General features: G+C 33.8%; 3 protein-coding genes across 9 annotated transcripts in view; 1 reads left to right on the top strand and 2 right to left on the bottom strand.

The window, feature by feature from the left end:
* NFAT (nuclear factor of activated T cells 3) overlaps positions 1–1,616 on the bottom strand; it is an 87,682-nt gene extending 86,066 nt beyond the window's left edge. For all 3 annotated transcript variants that reach the window (XM_089708846.1, XM_089708868.1, XM_089708876.1), the window contains exon 1: positions 1,142–1,616. In XM_089708846.1, coding sequence (XP_089564972.1) covers positions 1,142–1,220 — 79 coding nt within the window. In that variant the 5' untranslated portion in view covers positions 1,221–1,616. The remainder of the gene's footprint in view (positions 1–1,141) is intronic.
* A 1,447-nt stretch (positions 1,617–3,063) lies between these two features.
* Positions 3,064–9,731, top strand: Su(var)205 (Suppressor of variegation 205). Of its 2 annotated transcripts, none has more exons than XM_089709182.1 (5): positions 3,064–3,270; positions 4,313–4,438; positions 5,505–5,685; positions 6,231–6,337; positions 8,691–9,731. In XM_089709182.1, the coding sequence occupies exons 1-5, from the start codon at positions 3,175–3,177 to the stop codon at positions 8,745–8,747; spliced, it is 567 nt and encodes a 188-aa protein (XP_089565308.1). In that variant the 5' UTR covers positions 3,064–3,174; the 3' UTR covers positions 8,748–9,731. The 2 variants fall into 2 exon arrangements, with proteins under 2 accessions (XP_089565308.1, XP_089565314.1); XM_089709188.1 differs by having other exon boundaries at positions 3,068–3,270; positions 5,508–5,685.
* Positions 9,732–11,631: 1,900 nt separating this feature from the next.
* The window catches only part of Zir (dedicator of cytokinesis), a 33,771-nt gene continuing 28,323 nt past the window's right edge, over positions 11,632–17,079 (bottom strand). For all 4 annotated transcript variants that reach the window (XM_089708790.1, XM_089708803.1, XM_089708797.1 and 1 more), the window contains 6 exons: positions 16,617–16,744; positions 15,211–15,276; positions 14,952–15,068; positions 13,959–14,047; positions 13,257–13,409; positions 11,632–12,645 (listed from right to left, as the gene is read on the bottom strand). In XM_089708790.1, the coding sequence (XP_089564916.1) occupies positions 12,612–12,645; positions 13,257–13,409; positions 13,959–14,047; positions 14,952–15,068; positions 15,211–15,276; positions 16,617–16,744 (587 nt within the window). In that variant the 3' untranslated portion in view covers positions 11,632–12,611. The remainder of the gene's footprint in view (positions 12,646–13,256; positions 13,410–13,958; positions 14,048–14,951; positions 15,069–15,210; positions 15,277–16,616; positions 16,745–17,079) is intronic.

The raw sequence follows: 17,079 nt of genomic DNA, 5'->3' as shown, positions 1-17,079 counted from the left end.
TTACGAATTGTATTTAATAACAGCTCAATAAACTTAATAACATGACACACACAATGACAGACTTTTAATGTTACGTTCATGGACGTATAAAAAAAGACGGACGCCGTATTACGAACAAACAACGTGAAGCCACCATAGTAAGCTAGCGATCGTGTAAAGACAATAAACACGCACACACTCTCACCATAGTAAGCTAGTCGGCCGCCATTACGTCGTGAACTACCGACTGATTAACTGCGTCACTGTTTCACAAAAAATATTTAAAATGCCGTCTTGCGTGGTTAAATGGTGTCGCAACAGTACAATTTTAAATAACAAAACACAAGGGATTACATTCCACAGGGAAGCAAGTTATTTCTTTTATGTTTTAATGACAAAATTATTACGGCAAAATTTATAGAAAAAAATACAGCCGCCATTGTCATCAGGACAGCTGTTGCCATGGCAACATGGCATACACACATGGATGTTTCGCCGCCATTACTAGGCTTCACTCAATGTTTAGGCGATATACCGTCCGTCTTTTTTTATACGTCCATGGCTACGTTAAAATAACAACACACTCAACACTGTGTACCGAACCTTTGATTGATTATTGTGATTAACTAATTACGGATTAATTTTTAAATATCGAATCATATTTTTTTTATTCCGGTACATAAGTATTTAAATCAATGTGTGTTAGTGAAGCGACAATTATTTATCGATATTTTTGACGTAAATGCTGAGCGTAAATTCACTAAATGATAATTATTGTGTTAATTATTACACATTTTGCCATTATTATTAAAATATTTACAGCAAGTTACCGGTACAATTGGTAGGTATTTAGAAAAATACTTATTAAATTAAAAATTATTATAATTTGTTAACAATCGACCAAATAATGTAAACAAATTAGTATAAAATGTGTTAAATCATATGTTTTCAAGTTGGCAGTCACATGCCGCAACAGGTGTCTGAAATCGGAGTTAGAAAACTTATACGTTAGCTTATGTACTATAATATATTATCAAGTGATTACCTTTCACAACGTTTACAGTACACGTAGTGATAAAACCATATCTGACGACCACTCAAACACGCACACTCGTTGTAGACATAAATGATAATACATATTATAGAAATGTTAAAAACCTACCTCTCGCCACATTCCCTTGAGTGACCGGCGCTCCGTTCACTTTGATACGTCTCCCGTCTGCAGTACATTTTAATAGCATATTTTCAATACGCACTCACGTGGTACCCATTCAAATAATTATTTTCAATATAATAATTGTTTATATTTTTATTATTAACACGCATTTACTACATAGTCTTTGACGCCAACCGATTGGTCGCTTACAGTGACGTCAAAGTCAATTTGAAAACATTCAAATCGACACAAAAACTAGTTATCTTGCAGTCTATAAGTAATTTATATAGGTTAAAACAATAAAATTGTTCACTGAACACAATATTTTTAATATTTGATTTTTATAAAAATAGCACAATGTTGTTTCGATAACTTGCACCTCAAAAGCACTTATATCACTTTAGTTCTAATATCGCACAGAGAAGAGTCCGTTTCACACTACAATCCTAATCAGTCAACAGATTGAAACTGCGGCGAATTACGATTATGGACAACACTATGTTTTGACAGCACAGAGTTTGACAGGATCACGTTCACAGTTCTTCTGATCAAAACGCAAACAAGTGTGAAGTTAGTCACAGTTTCTGTACTATTTGCTCTAAGTTATATATTTTTTTTAATTCACTCACATAAGATTAACAATAAATAAATAAATGAGTGCTTATGTTTTACATTTAATTGAATTGATTTAGTTTTCCTTCAATACGGATCCTGGGTACCACGATATTTTTTTTTATATAATAGCAACATTTTGATACTAATAGCATGGATCAATACTAAAAATGTTATCCTATCATAGAAATTTGCCTAAATTTTACCCGTAATACACTTTGTTCATCAATAGGCATTGTGTAATCAATAATACTGAAAATTTTAATTATTTCCTCCGATTTAAATGAGTAAATTACATGGTTCAAGATTGTCGAAATGTAATAAAAAAAAATGTGTGATTTTATGAAACCACGGTAAAAGTGAAACTTAGGCACAAAATTATCGTATTTGTACGATAATTATCGTACGGTTCGACCGTCACGCGACATGCGCTACACAGACCAAAAAGTTTGAGACGATGTAATAAAAGTTTTACTTTAAAAAAAAACTGCTACTTATTTGTAAATAATAAATATTATGTACTTACCAATTTTATATTTCGATACTTTAACACGAAAGAATCATAGAAACTATAGACATCCGGCGGTTTAATACTTCATACTAAATTCTTATTGATCCCACGCCACACTTACATAGGTATCAGGTATCTATACATATAATAAATCTGTAGAAGGGTCAATTCTGTACATTGAAAATATTGAAAAAAGAAATAGCAGGGGGTGTTACTGGATCGATACCAAACCCAAATATGTGATTAAAAAATTTTTTGTCTGTCTGTCTGTCTGTCTGTCTGTCTGTCTGTCTGTCTGTCTGTCTGTATGTGAAGACATCACGTGAAAACTAACGGTTCGATTTCGATGAAACTTGGTATAATTCTACCTTATTATCCTGGGCGTAAAATAGGATACTTTTTATCCTGGAAAAATACGTAGAAAAAAAAATTAATCTTAATTTTTCAGTTTTGTCCATAGACGTTGTTCTGTAGAACCGCGAACACACGTTGCGTATTATTACAGGCCTAGCCGTATTTGGGTCCAATAGATATATTTATAAGATGTCATTGTCAGAGTTACTCAAAATGTAGAAATAAACCATCCATGCGAAGACCGACATCCGCGCGCGGACGGAGTCGCGGGCGGAAGCTAGTAAGAAGTAAAGATGTCAAGGTGAGTCTAAGTTCGTCTTAGATATTGTCGGTAGCTTTCCTCAGAAAACACAATTTTTATTTGATAGATGAGTACTTTGTTTGTTCAAAAAAAATATTAATAAGAATTTATAATTTTATAGGGAAATTTTATATTGAAGTATGGCAACTCAAACACAGCGTCGCGCCAAATGCTGATAACGCCATTTTGAGTAAATTTGGTGATTCGTGAAGAAACGCGTCCCCTATTTATTTTCACTTGTCTCTCTAAATTAATAGTAAAATGGGGAAAGATAAAAAAACAGAAACAAGCGAAGCATCGAGTGAAGAAGAATATGTTGTGGAAAAAGTATTAAATAAAAGAACTGTGAAGGGGAAGGTTAGTACTTATGTTTATAAGCCGGGATAATATTCTTCTGTTAGCTCCCAAATTCACAATGAAAATTCTCTTTTGTACCTTTTTCTGCTAAAACATTTTGCTAAAAACCCTCAGTACCTGTATAAGTATTGAGAAACATTAAACCCACGAAATAGACTCATCTGAAGAAGAATACAGAACAAGAGATTTCATTTCATGGTTTTAATTTTTTTTATGCAATGTTACATTGTTGGCCATGCTTCATTAGAAAACACAAATTTAAAATATTTTCTATAAAAGATAAATGTATATCATCTGAGTAATGAGATATAATGAGAAATATGCTACTGTGTAACCTAATTATTAGAAACTAGCTGTGCCCTGCGGTTTTACCCGCACTGCTCCGCTCCTATTTGTCTTTTTATGATAATGTATAGTATACGGAATCTGTTGTGTAAAAATTATATTTTTCTGACTCGCCAGAATGCCTACTATCTCCAGTTACAATATTATCCATTAACTAACTGTTGCCCGCAGCTTCGCCTGCATGGAAAAGATAAATTAGGATGGTACAAACTTTCATCCCCTTTTTTATCTCCTTGGAGGTAGATTTGATCAAAATCCTTTCTTAGCGGATGCCTACGTTCTAACATCTGTAGGCTGTGCGTTGATAGATCACTGACAGTCAGTCACCTTCGAGTTGTATATATTTTGATTTTAGATTATTCAAAATATTTGTATTATCTATTCATACAAGTATGGTAGAAGCTCTTTAAATTGAACCTTAATAAGTCAAGTTATCCAGAAACAAAGCAGACATAAATAAATGTTGTATAAAGCATACAACACTTTGACAAGTCAATATATATAAATTTATAAAGAATAGAAAAAATTCCATCACGAGGCGGGACTCGAACCCGCACCCTGCACGCCAATCCGGGGCGGATGCTTGACCAATTCAGCCACCTGTGACCCGCCAGAGCGATCGAATGCATTCTATTTCAGTTTTATGTGTCTAAGGGATTTACAATAATATCAAATTGAAATCAATATTTGTTATCAGGTACAATACCTGCTGAAATGGAAGGGCTACAAGGAGGAGGAGAGCACCTGGGAGCCGGAAGAGAATCTCGACTGCGAGGAGCTGATCAAGGCCTTCGAGGACAGTCGGAAGGAAAAGGAAAAAGAGGTATTATCACTAACATCAAATTTTGAAATGTAATGTGTAAAAATAAGCATGTTAATTAATAATGAATATAAATAAGTTTGGCTCACAATTTACAGGGTATATTTAATTTCCAATTTTGGGGAATGCTAATGTATTATAATTTATAAAGTATAATATAAATAGTGTCGTAATATGGGTGAAAATGAATTAAAATAAATAATATTTTCATTATAACCTGCAACTGCATAAAAAATAAATATAAATTTTGATTTCACCTTTGTTTTAAAATGAGGTTCTGGCTCTCTTGCTAGATATAAGCTGTCTTAAGAAAGCCAGTATTACTATTTAGTACTGGCTGTCTGTGCCTAAGAAACTTAAAAAAAGTCTACAATAAAATAAAGTTTTCAAATGACTGGTGGTATTATATGAATGATTATATTATTTTAATTGTCTGTCACATACCTATAAAAGCCCTGTATCACCTTAGATGATTTTGCTAAACCTTTTTGTTTTTCAAACTGTTTTATTTTATGTGTCGCAGTTGCCCCGTGAGCATATCCACTGGCACAAGTAACTATTTCTGTAGATTGTGTTATTCTGGTGCATAAGCTACATCACTGCCCAGTATTACCAAAATCCCCTCTATCGTATTTCCTTCGCGTTTCCCTTTTCAGACTATTTCAACTTTACCCCACATCAAACATTCACATTTATTTATTTCATTAAGGATCACCAACATGACATACACTGATACATAGGTAAAAGCATTAAAGTAATAACAATCGTAGACATAGTGCTTTCACAATTATAGGCAACCACCACTAATAAATATAAAATTAAATCAAAGACACACAGTCTGCAGCTAACTGCAGATTAGGTAAAAATAATTTATTACAATCTATAAATTTATAAAGAATAGAAAAAATTCGATCACGAGGCGGGACTCGAACCCGCACCCTTTCGCGCCATTCCGGGGCAGATGCCTGACCAACTCAGCCACTCGTGACCCGCCAGAGCAATCGAATTTATTCTATTCTTTCAGTTTTATGTTTCTGGAGGGACACTCTGTCTTATTATAATCTTTCAGCAGAAGAGCAAAAAGACAGAAGAACGCGGTAAGAAACGACCGCGCGAGTCGAGCGAGGACTCCAGTGTGCGCAAGGGGCGTGCTACCAGCGTGTCGTCTGCAGATGATTCTAGGAAAGAGAAGAAAGATGATAAGGCCAAGTCCGGCTTCGATAGGGGACTGAAAGCGGAGAAGATTATTGGTGAGATATTGTACTATATAATGTAGAATTTGATTTTTTGGTTTTTATGGCATTCAAATGCTTTATAAATATAAATTTATAAAGAATAGAAAAAATTCTTTCTGACTTAATTCTTTTCTATTCTTTATAAATAGTTCAGGATCCATCGCCCATTTTTGCAAGTGATTACTATCAAGCTAATTTTCCGTGCGTAGCTTTATTTTGATGAGAACCAATAATTTCATGTACGAAACTCTCGAGTGTGGTTGCTAACAGAGGTAACAAGGATAAAATTTTTTGATTTGATGGTTCTCAAATATTTATTACGCAATTTGTAGGACAATATGTCTGTTGAATTATATAAATATTAACTAGTGCTAACATAATGCAGTGGCAGCGCTCGAGATGAGACGAAGATCGGTCCGTCTCTCTCTTATTATACCTGCGATCGCGCTCGTGAGGTTTTGGTGTGACACAAGTTTCTGAACATGTCACCCGACTAAAACGATTTTAAAAACGTTATCACGTTAAAATGGTAGATAATAATGAACTGTAACATATTCCAGGCGCATCGGACGCGACGGGCGAGCTGATGTTCCTCATCAAGTGGGCTGACTCCGACGAGGCTGAATTGGTGCCCGCCAAGGTTGCTAACGTCAAGTGTCCACAACAGGTAAATAGTATAATATCGTTTACTAGCTGTGCTCCGCGGTTTCACCCGCATTGCTCCTGTTGGTCTTAGCGTGATGATAAGTACCTAACTAGATATGTAATAATTTTTAAAACTTAGTTAGAGCAAAAAAATGGCGCACAGATTTTGTTTGTGGTGTCTCCTCCATACGTAGTAATATTATCGTATAATAGTACACGATGGATCGATAACCACCGGCCGCTGTTCAGCGTGGCTCTAGAGGCGCACACCACTGTGCACCCGCAGGTGAGTGTGTATGTGAATTAAATTTTTATTCTATACTAGCTGCGCTCCCCGGTTTTACCCGCATTGCTCCGCTCCTGTTGGTCTTAGCGTGATGATTATAGCCTTTAGCCTTCCTCGATAAATGGACTATCTAACACCGGAAGAATTTTTGCAATCGGACCTTCTCGGTTCCTGAGATTAGCGCGTTCAAACAAACAAGCAAACTCTTCAGCTTTATAATATTAGTATAGATTTATTAATAGGATAGACTAGACTCTGCTTGATATTCAACAAGGTTTTTATGTGTGTTGGAAGGATTTATTTCGTTTTTTACCTATTAAAAAACATAGTAATCAGTAATAACCATTAAAATTAGTCAAGTAATCATCATTCACGAAGTAAAAGCTCTAAATGATGTTTTGGTGTTAAATTTGTATAAATTATGTACAGTGTACACACATTACACTTCAAATATGCTACGATTAAAGAGATCACTAAGCGAAAAAATAGCTCACAACGCGTTGTGGTCACAATTAAAGATCCACAGCTTGATATTCATGTTATGGCTGGTTAAGATAACCTCATAGAAATTCGTGTCATTAAACAATATGCTATTCGACCTCAAGGCGTTGTGGCAATGACGAAATAATTAGTTCACTAAAGAAATGGACAAGAGAAGAATTAATTACTTGACTTGATTAAAGCAGTTTTAAAAGCAAGGCACTGGTAACCACTAGGCTGGGAACATACAAGTTGGTCCAATATTTTTTTTTTTGTACGTGTTTTTCATGTTATTAATTTAAGTATTTGCTTCTTTATTGTAACTATTTCTTATTGTGGTGTTTTCTTATTTAACTTGTACGGTTTTATGTTTTATGTCTATGTATGTGTGTGTGTTGTGCTGTCTCTGATAAATAAATGTTTCTTTCTTTCTTTCTTCTTTCTTTCAATATATATTATTCAGAGAAAACGCTTAATTTTTCATTAAAATCTATCATTTATGAGTATGAAAATATATGAATAATGAATATTACTATTTCTATTAACAATAATAATTTATTAGGTCTAGGATGGACTATTGGCCAACCTAAACCCTTTCAAGATAAATCTTGTTTCCCAATTTGAGCAACGTACAACTGCCGCATCCACAAAATCAATTTTATTTGTGCAATTTGAAAAAAACTTCGATAGTGCGATTTACATTCGTACAATATACAAGTAGCGCCATCTAGTGATGCGCTTATCTCAGGAACTACTTGACCAATTTCAATGTTTCATTGTTGGATATGCCTCTAGTCGAAAACATGCATAATTCTCTGTTTACTTTGTTTTTATTTTCCATGCCTTAAGCTATTTCAATTTCTGTTTTAACACTTAGGCTGGGTTGCTCCATGTTGCTTTAGAAATAAGAAACATGTTAAAGTAATGGTAAAATAAGAGTTTTATTTTTATAAGTTCACCATTTGACACTTTTGTAGATGTTTACTTCATTATTTTTACACTAAATATAACCGCTCATATTTCACCGTTTAAAAGCTATTGTTAACGTTAAATAACTGAGAGAACTTAAATACAAAATAAGATGTCATTTTACTTGCGACTTTGTTAACTTTAACTATGCTAAATAATACGCTTTTATAACCCATTTCACAGTCACTGTAAAAGTCAAAATTACTGTTATTGTTAAATTTGACATTAATCTTCACTACATACAACTAAAATATGGTGCTATCAAGCTTTAATAACTTGACAAATATTTAGAATTTCTTTTCCAATTGGATAAACTATATTAAAAACATTCAGATAATATTACTACGTATGGAGGAGACACCACGAATAAAATCTGTGCGCCATTTTTTTGCTTTAACTAAGTTTTAAAAATTATTATCTAGTTAGGTACTTTCCGATGAAAGTTATTCCTTTGCACTTTTTCGTATTATTTGTATTATTTGTGCAATATCGTAACACACACGAAGGCATATTTGATGCGTTTCACTTTAAAACCATTAAAAAAAGCCATATGGCGTATGTTGAGCGGAACATAAGTGATGTAGGCGGTGTCGTCTCCATATGTATATCTCAATGATTAAAAACGATTATTTGGTTGCAGGTGATCGCGTTCTACGAGGAGCGGCTGACGTGGCACAACCCGTCGGAGTCGGAATGACTGACGGCGCGGGCCTGTTGAAGCCAACATGCCGAACTGTGTGTGTTTAGTGATAGTGGTGGTGCGGTGACATGGTCAAGTTTTTAGTGTTAAATGACTTAGTGAATACTGCAATGTGGAAGATTAGAGCTAGCGCGCACGAGCAACTTTGTCTCCGCAACTATTTTGTCTCTCCACCCATGGGCTAGTATGAAAGTGCGCGCACGTAGCGACGCAACTCCCCATACAATTGATGGGAGAGACAAAATAGTTGCATAGACAAAGTTGCTCGTGCGCGCTAGCTCTTATGCTTCTATATGGTAAATATTATTTTTATGATATCTTTAATTTAGTTGTAGCAATTCTACTTAAATCCTCTGTGGATCTGTCTCAGTCATAAATAAAACTTTCTTTGTGCTTATCGTTTAATTGACTTATCGTCAAATGTATGCACCGAAGGTGCTAAATTCTTTCGGTTTCATTTATATGACTTCCTTACTTTAGATGTGTATCTGTAACTCCAGGCACAAACATGTTTGTTGTGTTTAATGTATTGATGGGATAGAAAATTAAAATGTGTTTGTCTAGAACAAATAATGAAATTTTAAATGTATATATTTGTGGACGTAATTCTAATTACCACTTAATACTATTTTAGTTGTTGTATTGTGTTGATTTATAATAATTTTATAAAAAATCCGTTTGTTTGAATCTTGAGGATATTTTCATTTATTATGTGTAAAAAAATCTAGTAAAAGAAAGTTACTACTTTAGAAGTTTTAAATTTTGTTTCTTTTAAATAGATTTTTAATGTATAAAAATTTAACCATGCCACCTGTGGAAGCTATCCAGTATCAACATATTATGCTTAACACTTTAATGTATTTACCTTTAAGATGAAAGGAATTTTTCCACAAGTGTTATTAGGATAAGTCTGAGGAGTGTTGACTCAAGGAATGATACTTGTATCAATTATTGTAATAAAACAACATTTATTTTGAAAAAGTGTTTTATTTCTACATCCAAAGAGTAATCTGTACAAAAGTGTGAACTTAAAACTAATACTTATTTGATGTATTGAAAAAAACAATTTTGTAGTGAAAGCACTGAAATAACATACCCAGATATGACCTGAATTGGTTTTAGTGATAGTTATTGAATAAAAAATACTATAGTAGAGAAAAAAATCTGTAAGTAGGTTTTTCAGGATATCCGTTAAAATGGCCTTTGGCAAGAACCGTGTCTCAAAAAACGGACAACAATGTCATACAGGTTATAAAATAGGAATGAGAAAAAAATTTATTCACATAATATTATAACACAATTGAAAACAATTTTAAGTACCTATCATTATTTTTATTGTTTAATTCTAAAACAAACATAATACAGTATTTTCATTAACTATTATAACAAAAAACTTTAATTTTAAACTGAATGGGTACCTAAAAAAAGATAATTGAGACCTCTAAAGATCAATCACACTTATTAAGTTGGGTGGAATGTTAACAACATTTATTTTAGCGTGTCAAACAGCCTTTCACTGAATACAAATATGGTTTAAAAATGGTTTTTCTAAGGTTTTTGGCCTAGGGTTAGGACAGCGGTTCCCAATCTTTTTCAGCTCGCGGCGCAGTTTCATGTTAAGTTTTTTGTCACGACCCTACCCACCCGACCTAACTATTTGAAAAGGAAACAGTCGATATAGGTACCTACAATACAAGAATAAAAATTAGGTTAAGCAGAGAAGAATAAAAATTAAAATACCCTTTATATAAAACTAGCGGTCCGCCCCGGCTTCGCCCATGGTACATATTTCGCAATAAAAAGTAGCCTATGTCCTTTCTCGGGTATCAAAATATCTCCATACCAAATTTCATGCAAATTGGTTCAGTAGTTTAGGCGTGATTGAGTAACAGACAGACAGACAGAGTTACTTTCGCATTTATAATATTAGTATGGATTAGCTCAATTTCCTTATTGTAAAAGAATTTAAAGAGAAATCAACAAGTAAGGCATGTAAAAACAAAAATAAAACACGATAAAGGCGATGTGCACGACGTAAGTAGGTACCTATCGTCGTAGCAAATTTAAAATCTTGTAAGTATGTCTTTTTACGACGCTATGTTTCTACCGATTCGAGCGCTCAAAAAACGTTCTCGCGAATATAAGCAGATCGTCTCACGGCGCCCCTCGAAGTTTCTACGGCGCAGTTTGGTTCCCTGGGTTAGGACATCTAGTCGAACTGCATATATTGAGGAAATACGGTTTTGTTATACACCCAACAGATTTAACTGATCTAATATTATTTCGGCATTTTGAACAAAAATAAAAATAATCCTGCATATAATTTACGACTCTAAAGTAAAAAAAACCTATAAAAGTGTTAAGTGATATTTGATTAAAGTAACGAATCATGGCAGTGTCCCAAAAAACGGACCAGCTATATTTCGTATATAATTAATTGAATATTTCATAATCTTTATAATAAAAACAACAGTTTATCTCACCTGAAAGTTAAATCAATAGAAATCAAACACCCAAACTATTTTGTTTTAGCTATTATTGACCACAAACACACACCATCACTAATTCCGGGAATCCCTATATTCAACAGTCGCCTGCAGTCTGCACACGAATAGAATTTTCTTTATAATTGGCATGTAAGACAAAAATAAAGGATTGTTATCATACTTTCTCCGACGAAGTCAATTTTGTAGATTTTTTGGAACGTTCAAGATTTACGCGGCAATAAGTACATGTACTATAAAAAAGTGACAGAAAAGCTTTAAGGGATAAAGATGAAAAGAGGTTTTTCCCCAAGTGTAATTAGGATAAGTCTTAGGACTGTTGACTCAAGGATTGATACTTGTATCAATTATTATAATAAAACAACATTTATTTTGAAAAAGTGTTTTATTTATACGTTCAAAGAGATCTTAATCTGTACAAAAGTGTGAACTTAAAACTAAAACCTATTTGATGTATTGAAAAAAAAAAATTGTAGTCAAAGAGAAAATAGGAGATAAAAAAGATATAATAAATTATAAAATCATCAATTTTTTGCACTATTTATAAAATTTAGAGATAGAATGTGATAGATTAAATGTGATTAATTCTTATGGTGCAAATAACTACGAAATATTATCTAAAGAAACCTTTGCAGTAATAATTTTACGAAAGTGCATAAATACAAAAATATCTTTATAAATATCATAATAAGCAATACAAATTCCAGATACATACTCCCCTATTAGCTAAGTTGTAACTGCATGTTGTTTTTTTTTCTAAATTAAATTCCTTAAGTGAAAAATATATCAAAAAGCATATCCGAAAAACAAACAAATGCAGTTTCATCTTCTCCAATAAGTTACATCAATAACATACATTCATCATTATCATTCAAATAACCGTAAATAGTACAAATTAATTAAATACTACTTTATAAGGAGAAATAAACATATCATTATCTAATACTAGTCTAAATACGGTGAATAGTACTATAATATAATAGTAAATGCAAAAAGTGAAAATTATTCAAATTGTTACATTGCACCTTTGTTTGCAAATAACGTAAATAGATTATAAAAATGAAAAATGAATCAATTCAAATATTGCTGTGTTTTTAAACAAACCTTCTAATAAATAGAATATTTTATCAATTTACATATTGAAAGAATACCAAAGATTTCGATTCACTGGCTTACGATAAACAAAAAAAACATAACTAATACTCATTTCATAAAAATCATGAAAATATATTTGCACTGAACTTTATTTTCAGTAAAGTCTAATCACGTCAACTAAAAACTAATAGCACTTCAACCCCAGTAGATTTCAGTCAGTCGCTTCCTTGCATCTTAGTTGATCTTCAAATTGTGCATCTGTTCAAGCTTGATAAGTCCGATTGTTTACTCCATTCCTGAAAAAATAAACCACATGAATAATCTTCAACATAGATAATATGTACATATATTGAATACAATAAGAGAATAGGATATTTAATTAAGGGGATAGGAAAAAAAATAGCTTAAAAAGACGTTCCGACTTAAATTTTATGTAGCTCAGACACTAGTGTCATAGTGTCGAGTAGAGAGTAATTTGATAGCATCGTAAGCACTAAGCTAATAATTATTGTAACAGTGTCATGTAGAAACACACGCGACAGAGCGTCGTTTTATAGTGTTGTGTAGAAACTATTGGTATAGCGTCGTGCCATGTCGTGTCGTGCCACACTATCGTGCCATATTGCCGTGCCACAATATCGTGCCATGTCGTTTCGTGCCACACTATCGTGCCATATTGGCGTGCCACAATATCGTGCCAGTTGTGTCGTGCCACAATATCGTGCCACGTCGTGTCGTGCCACACTCTCGTGCCGTGTTGTGCTACACTATCGTGTCAGTCGTGCCACACTATCGTGCCATGTCATGCCACACTATCGTGCCATGTCGTGTGCTACACTATCGTGCCAAGTCATGCCACACTTGTCGTGTCGTGTCGTATCGTATCGTGTCGTGTGGTGTGTCTCACGCGAGGTGCGCCACGTGCGAGGCGAGCGGGCGGTGCGCGACGAGCGGCTCGAGGCGCGCGGTGAAGCGCTGCAAGTTGCGTTCCAGTTCACGCTGGTACTCGCGCTGTTCACTTGATATCAGGTTTTTGTTCTTCTTCAGAGCGTCTTGGCACCTGATGACAAATCAAATTTATAGTGCCGAATATTATACCAAAATTAAATGGCAAACATGAATAGTGGCCTGGTATCTCATCAATTAGATGATAATCATTTTTTTTTCTTATTATAATAAGTAAAAAAAAAAATGCCAGGTTACCAACACAACATTCGATCTTTAAAAACACTAACGCACACATGATTAGACTTCAAAATAACATCAGTGATACGTACGATAGTGTACAAGACGATCATTTATCATTTATATAAATAACGAGTAGCAATGGTCCGAGTATATCTCCTTGGGGTACACCTTTATATAATTATGTACCGTCCTAAACCTAGATCGTACCATATTATTTTACATCATGTTAGCTACTTCCGTACACTGTTTGCGACCAAAATAATAACTTTCTAGCGATATTAAGAATAACGAAATGATATTTTTTCAATAAGACAGTATGATTTATATTATCAAAGGTTTTTCAAGAATCTAAAGCAAAAACATACTCAACTATTTACTCAAGTATTTTAACAGTCGCAATTCACTTTCTTTGATTACTTACTTTTTCGAGAAGTCCTTGAAGGCTAGCCTCAATTTATTTGTGAGTCTAGTTGGTGGCTGAGTGCCCTCCGCCACCGGAGCCAGGAATACCTGTAAATAAAGATTTTTTTCTAAATCATTAACTAAGATCTTAAATTAAGAGTAAGAGTTCGAACAAATTATGGTCCATGAGTTTTGACAAGTTCTGATATTGGCATTGTTGTTGTAAAAGTTAATGCTAATATTAGTGCTTATGTTAATGCTAATGTTAGTGCTTATGTTAATGCTAATATTAGTGCTTATGTTAATGCTAATGTTAGTGCTTATGTTAATGCTAATATTAGTGCTTATGTTAATGCTAATGTTAGTGCTTATGTTAATGCTAATATTAGTGCTTATGTTAATGCTAATATTAGTGCTTATGTTAATGCTAATGTTAGTGCTTATGTTAATGCTAATATTAGTGCTTATGTTAATGCTAATATTAGTGCTTATGTTAATGCTAATGTTAGTGCTTATGTTAATGCTAATATTAGTGCTTATGTTAATGCTAATGTTAGTGCGCAGGTTAATGCTAATGTTAGTGCGCAGGTTAATGCTAGTGTAACTACTAGTGTAAATATTGTTAATGTTGGTGTTAATGTTAGTGTCAAAGTTAATGCTAATGTTAGTGCTTATGTTAATGCTAATGTTAGTGCTTATGTTAATGCTAATATTAGTGCTTATGTTAATGCTAATATTAGTGCTTATGTTAATGCTAATATTAGTGCTTATGTTAATGCTAATGTTAGTGCGCAGGTTAATGCTAGTGTAACTACTAGTGTAAATATTGTTAATGTTGGTGTTAATGTTAGTGTCAAAGTTAATGCTAATGTTAGTGCTTATGTTAGTGCTAATGACACTGCTAATCTAAATATTGTTAATGTTGGTGTAAAAGTTAATGCTAATGTTAGTGTGAAAGTTAATGCTTATGTTAGTGCTTATGTCAGTGATAATGTTAGTGTTTATACATTACCTGCGCTAGTTCAAGCGGTCCCTGATTGACGGTGGTTCCAATACAGCCCTGTACCACCATTTGCAACATTTTGGCATCCGCCGGCTCTTGGCTCGTCGCAGCTGATAATTCGCTTATCTACATAGTATAAAGATTTTAGATATTTTTATAGTTTAACATCAAGTAATACGAATATGACGACAGCAGATATTTAATCAGTCTTAATTTAATGTAAAACAAATTAAAGACGGAAATAAATTTAGAATAAATGTCTTATTACCTTTTTCTGTATATCTTCAATAGCAACCTCGATAGGAGACAAGATTATTTGTGTTCTGTGAACAACCTGTGATAACGAAATTTAAGAATTACTTATTATTATCTAGAATGTTTCTCCTGACATATGATTTGGGTAGCCTATAATGAAAAAAATTCATCTTTGAAGCTCTTTTCCCCCCACTGTGATTATTTGTAACGCAGAGAAAGTTTCATCTGTAAAGCTCTACCCCCTCCCACTACGATGACTTGTAAAGCTCTATGTTCATCCCCTGCGATTTTAACATAGCAAGAGTTTTATCTTTTAAGTTCAATCTCTAGCTCTCCGATGAATTGTTACACAGATAGAGCTTAATTTTAAAAAGTAAAAAGTTTGGAAAGCTCTATGCGTGCGATAATTTGTCTCTTCTTTATTTTAATATTTTAATCTATATACCTCCATTCCCCCAGACCGACAAGTTATACCACAACTAGAGCCCATCTTTACCTGTATTAACTTTATCCCTATCTGACGACGCGGTTGGCGCAGTGGTAAAGTAACTGCCTACTGAGCCGACGGTCCCGGGTTCGATCCCCGGTCAGGGCAAATATTTGTGTGATGAACTCAATTATTTGTTCTTGGGTCTGGGTGTTATTATCTATATATGTATTTATTAAATATTATATTTATCGTCGCCTAGTACCCACAACACAAGCCTTAAGTGAGCTTACTGTGGGACTAGGTCGATTTGTGTAATAATGTCCTATAATATTTATTTATTTATTATTATTTATTATCTTTACCTGTATCCCCGTCTTAACTTTATCCCTATCTCTACCTGTATCCTTGTCTTAATTTTATCGCTATCTATACCTGTATCCTTGTCTTAACTTTATCCCTATGTTTACCTGTATCCCCGTCTTAACTTTATCCCTATTTTTACCTGTATACCCGTCTTAACTTTATCCCTATATTTACCTATATCCCCGTATTAACTGTATCCCTATTTTTACCTGTATCCCCGTCTTAACTGTATCCCTATCTTTACCTGTATCCCCGTCTTAACTTTATCCCTATCTCTACCTGTATCCTTGTCTTAATTTTATCGCTATCTATACCTGTATCATTGTCTTAACTTTATCCCTATGTTTACCTGTATCCCCGGCTTAACTTTATCCCTATTTTTACCTGTATCCCCGTCTTAACTTGATCCCTATATTTACCTATATCCCCGTATTAACTGTATCCCTATTTTTACCTGTATCCCCGTCTTAACTTGATCCCTATATTTACCTATATCCCCGTATTAACTGTATCCCTATTTTTACCTGTATCCCCGTCTTAACTTTATCCCTATATTCTATATCCCCGTATTAACTGTATCCCTATATTTACCTGTATCCCCGTCTTAACTGTATCCCTAACTTTACCTGTATCCTCGTCTTCAGATAAGGGAAGTGGTGTGCAGTGGTGAGTATGGTCTTGCGCTTGCATTGTTCTCCGAGCGCACCGTGAGCCCGACCATCAGCCGTGAATGGCGTTGCGTACATAAAACGCTCTAAAAAAGTACAAATATTAACAATTATTAGAAATTTTAAAACCCGCATAAACCAAAAAATAAAGAATGGGGGAAAATCTGAATTTGTAGAGAAAATACATATTTATTAACCGGATAGAATATTTAAAAAGGTAAAAGAAATATTTAAGAGACACATAAACAACATAAGCTAAGCGCACGTAAGCAAATCATGGCAAAATGCAATCAAAACATGAATTAAGTAAATTAAATTTTATTTAGAAAGTATAAGTCTCATCTTCAAAAGAGCGTGTGTGCCGATCACACGCGTCAGAAAGATTCCAAGATACCAAAATCGTCGCCTCTCCATGACATGA

Source organism: Colias philodice, chromosome 2 (assembly GCF_061535455.1).
Source record: "Colias philodice isolate Cphi_HAF_F1 chromosome 2, ilColPhil1 Martin Lab GWU primary, whole genome shotgun sequence".
NCBI classification, from domain to species: Eukaryota; Metazoa; Arthropoda; class Insecta; order Lepidoptera; family Pieridae; genus Colias; species Colias philodice.
The sequence above is the reverse complement of the archived record's forward strand: the minus strand, read 5'-3'. Positions and strand labels throughout refer to the sequence as shown.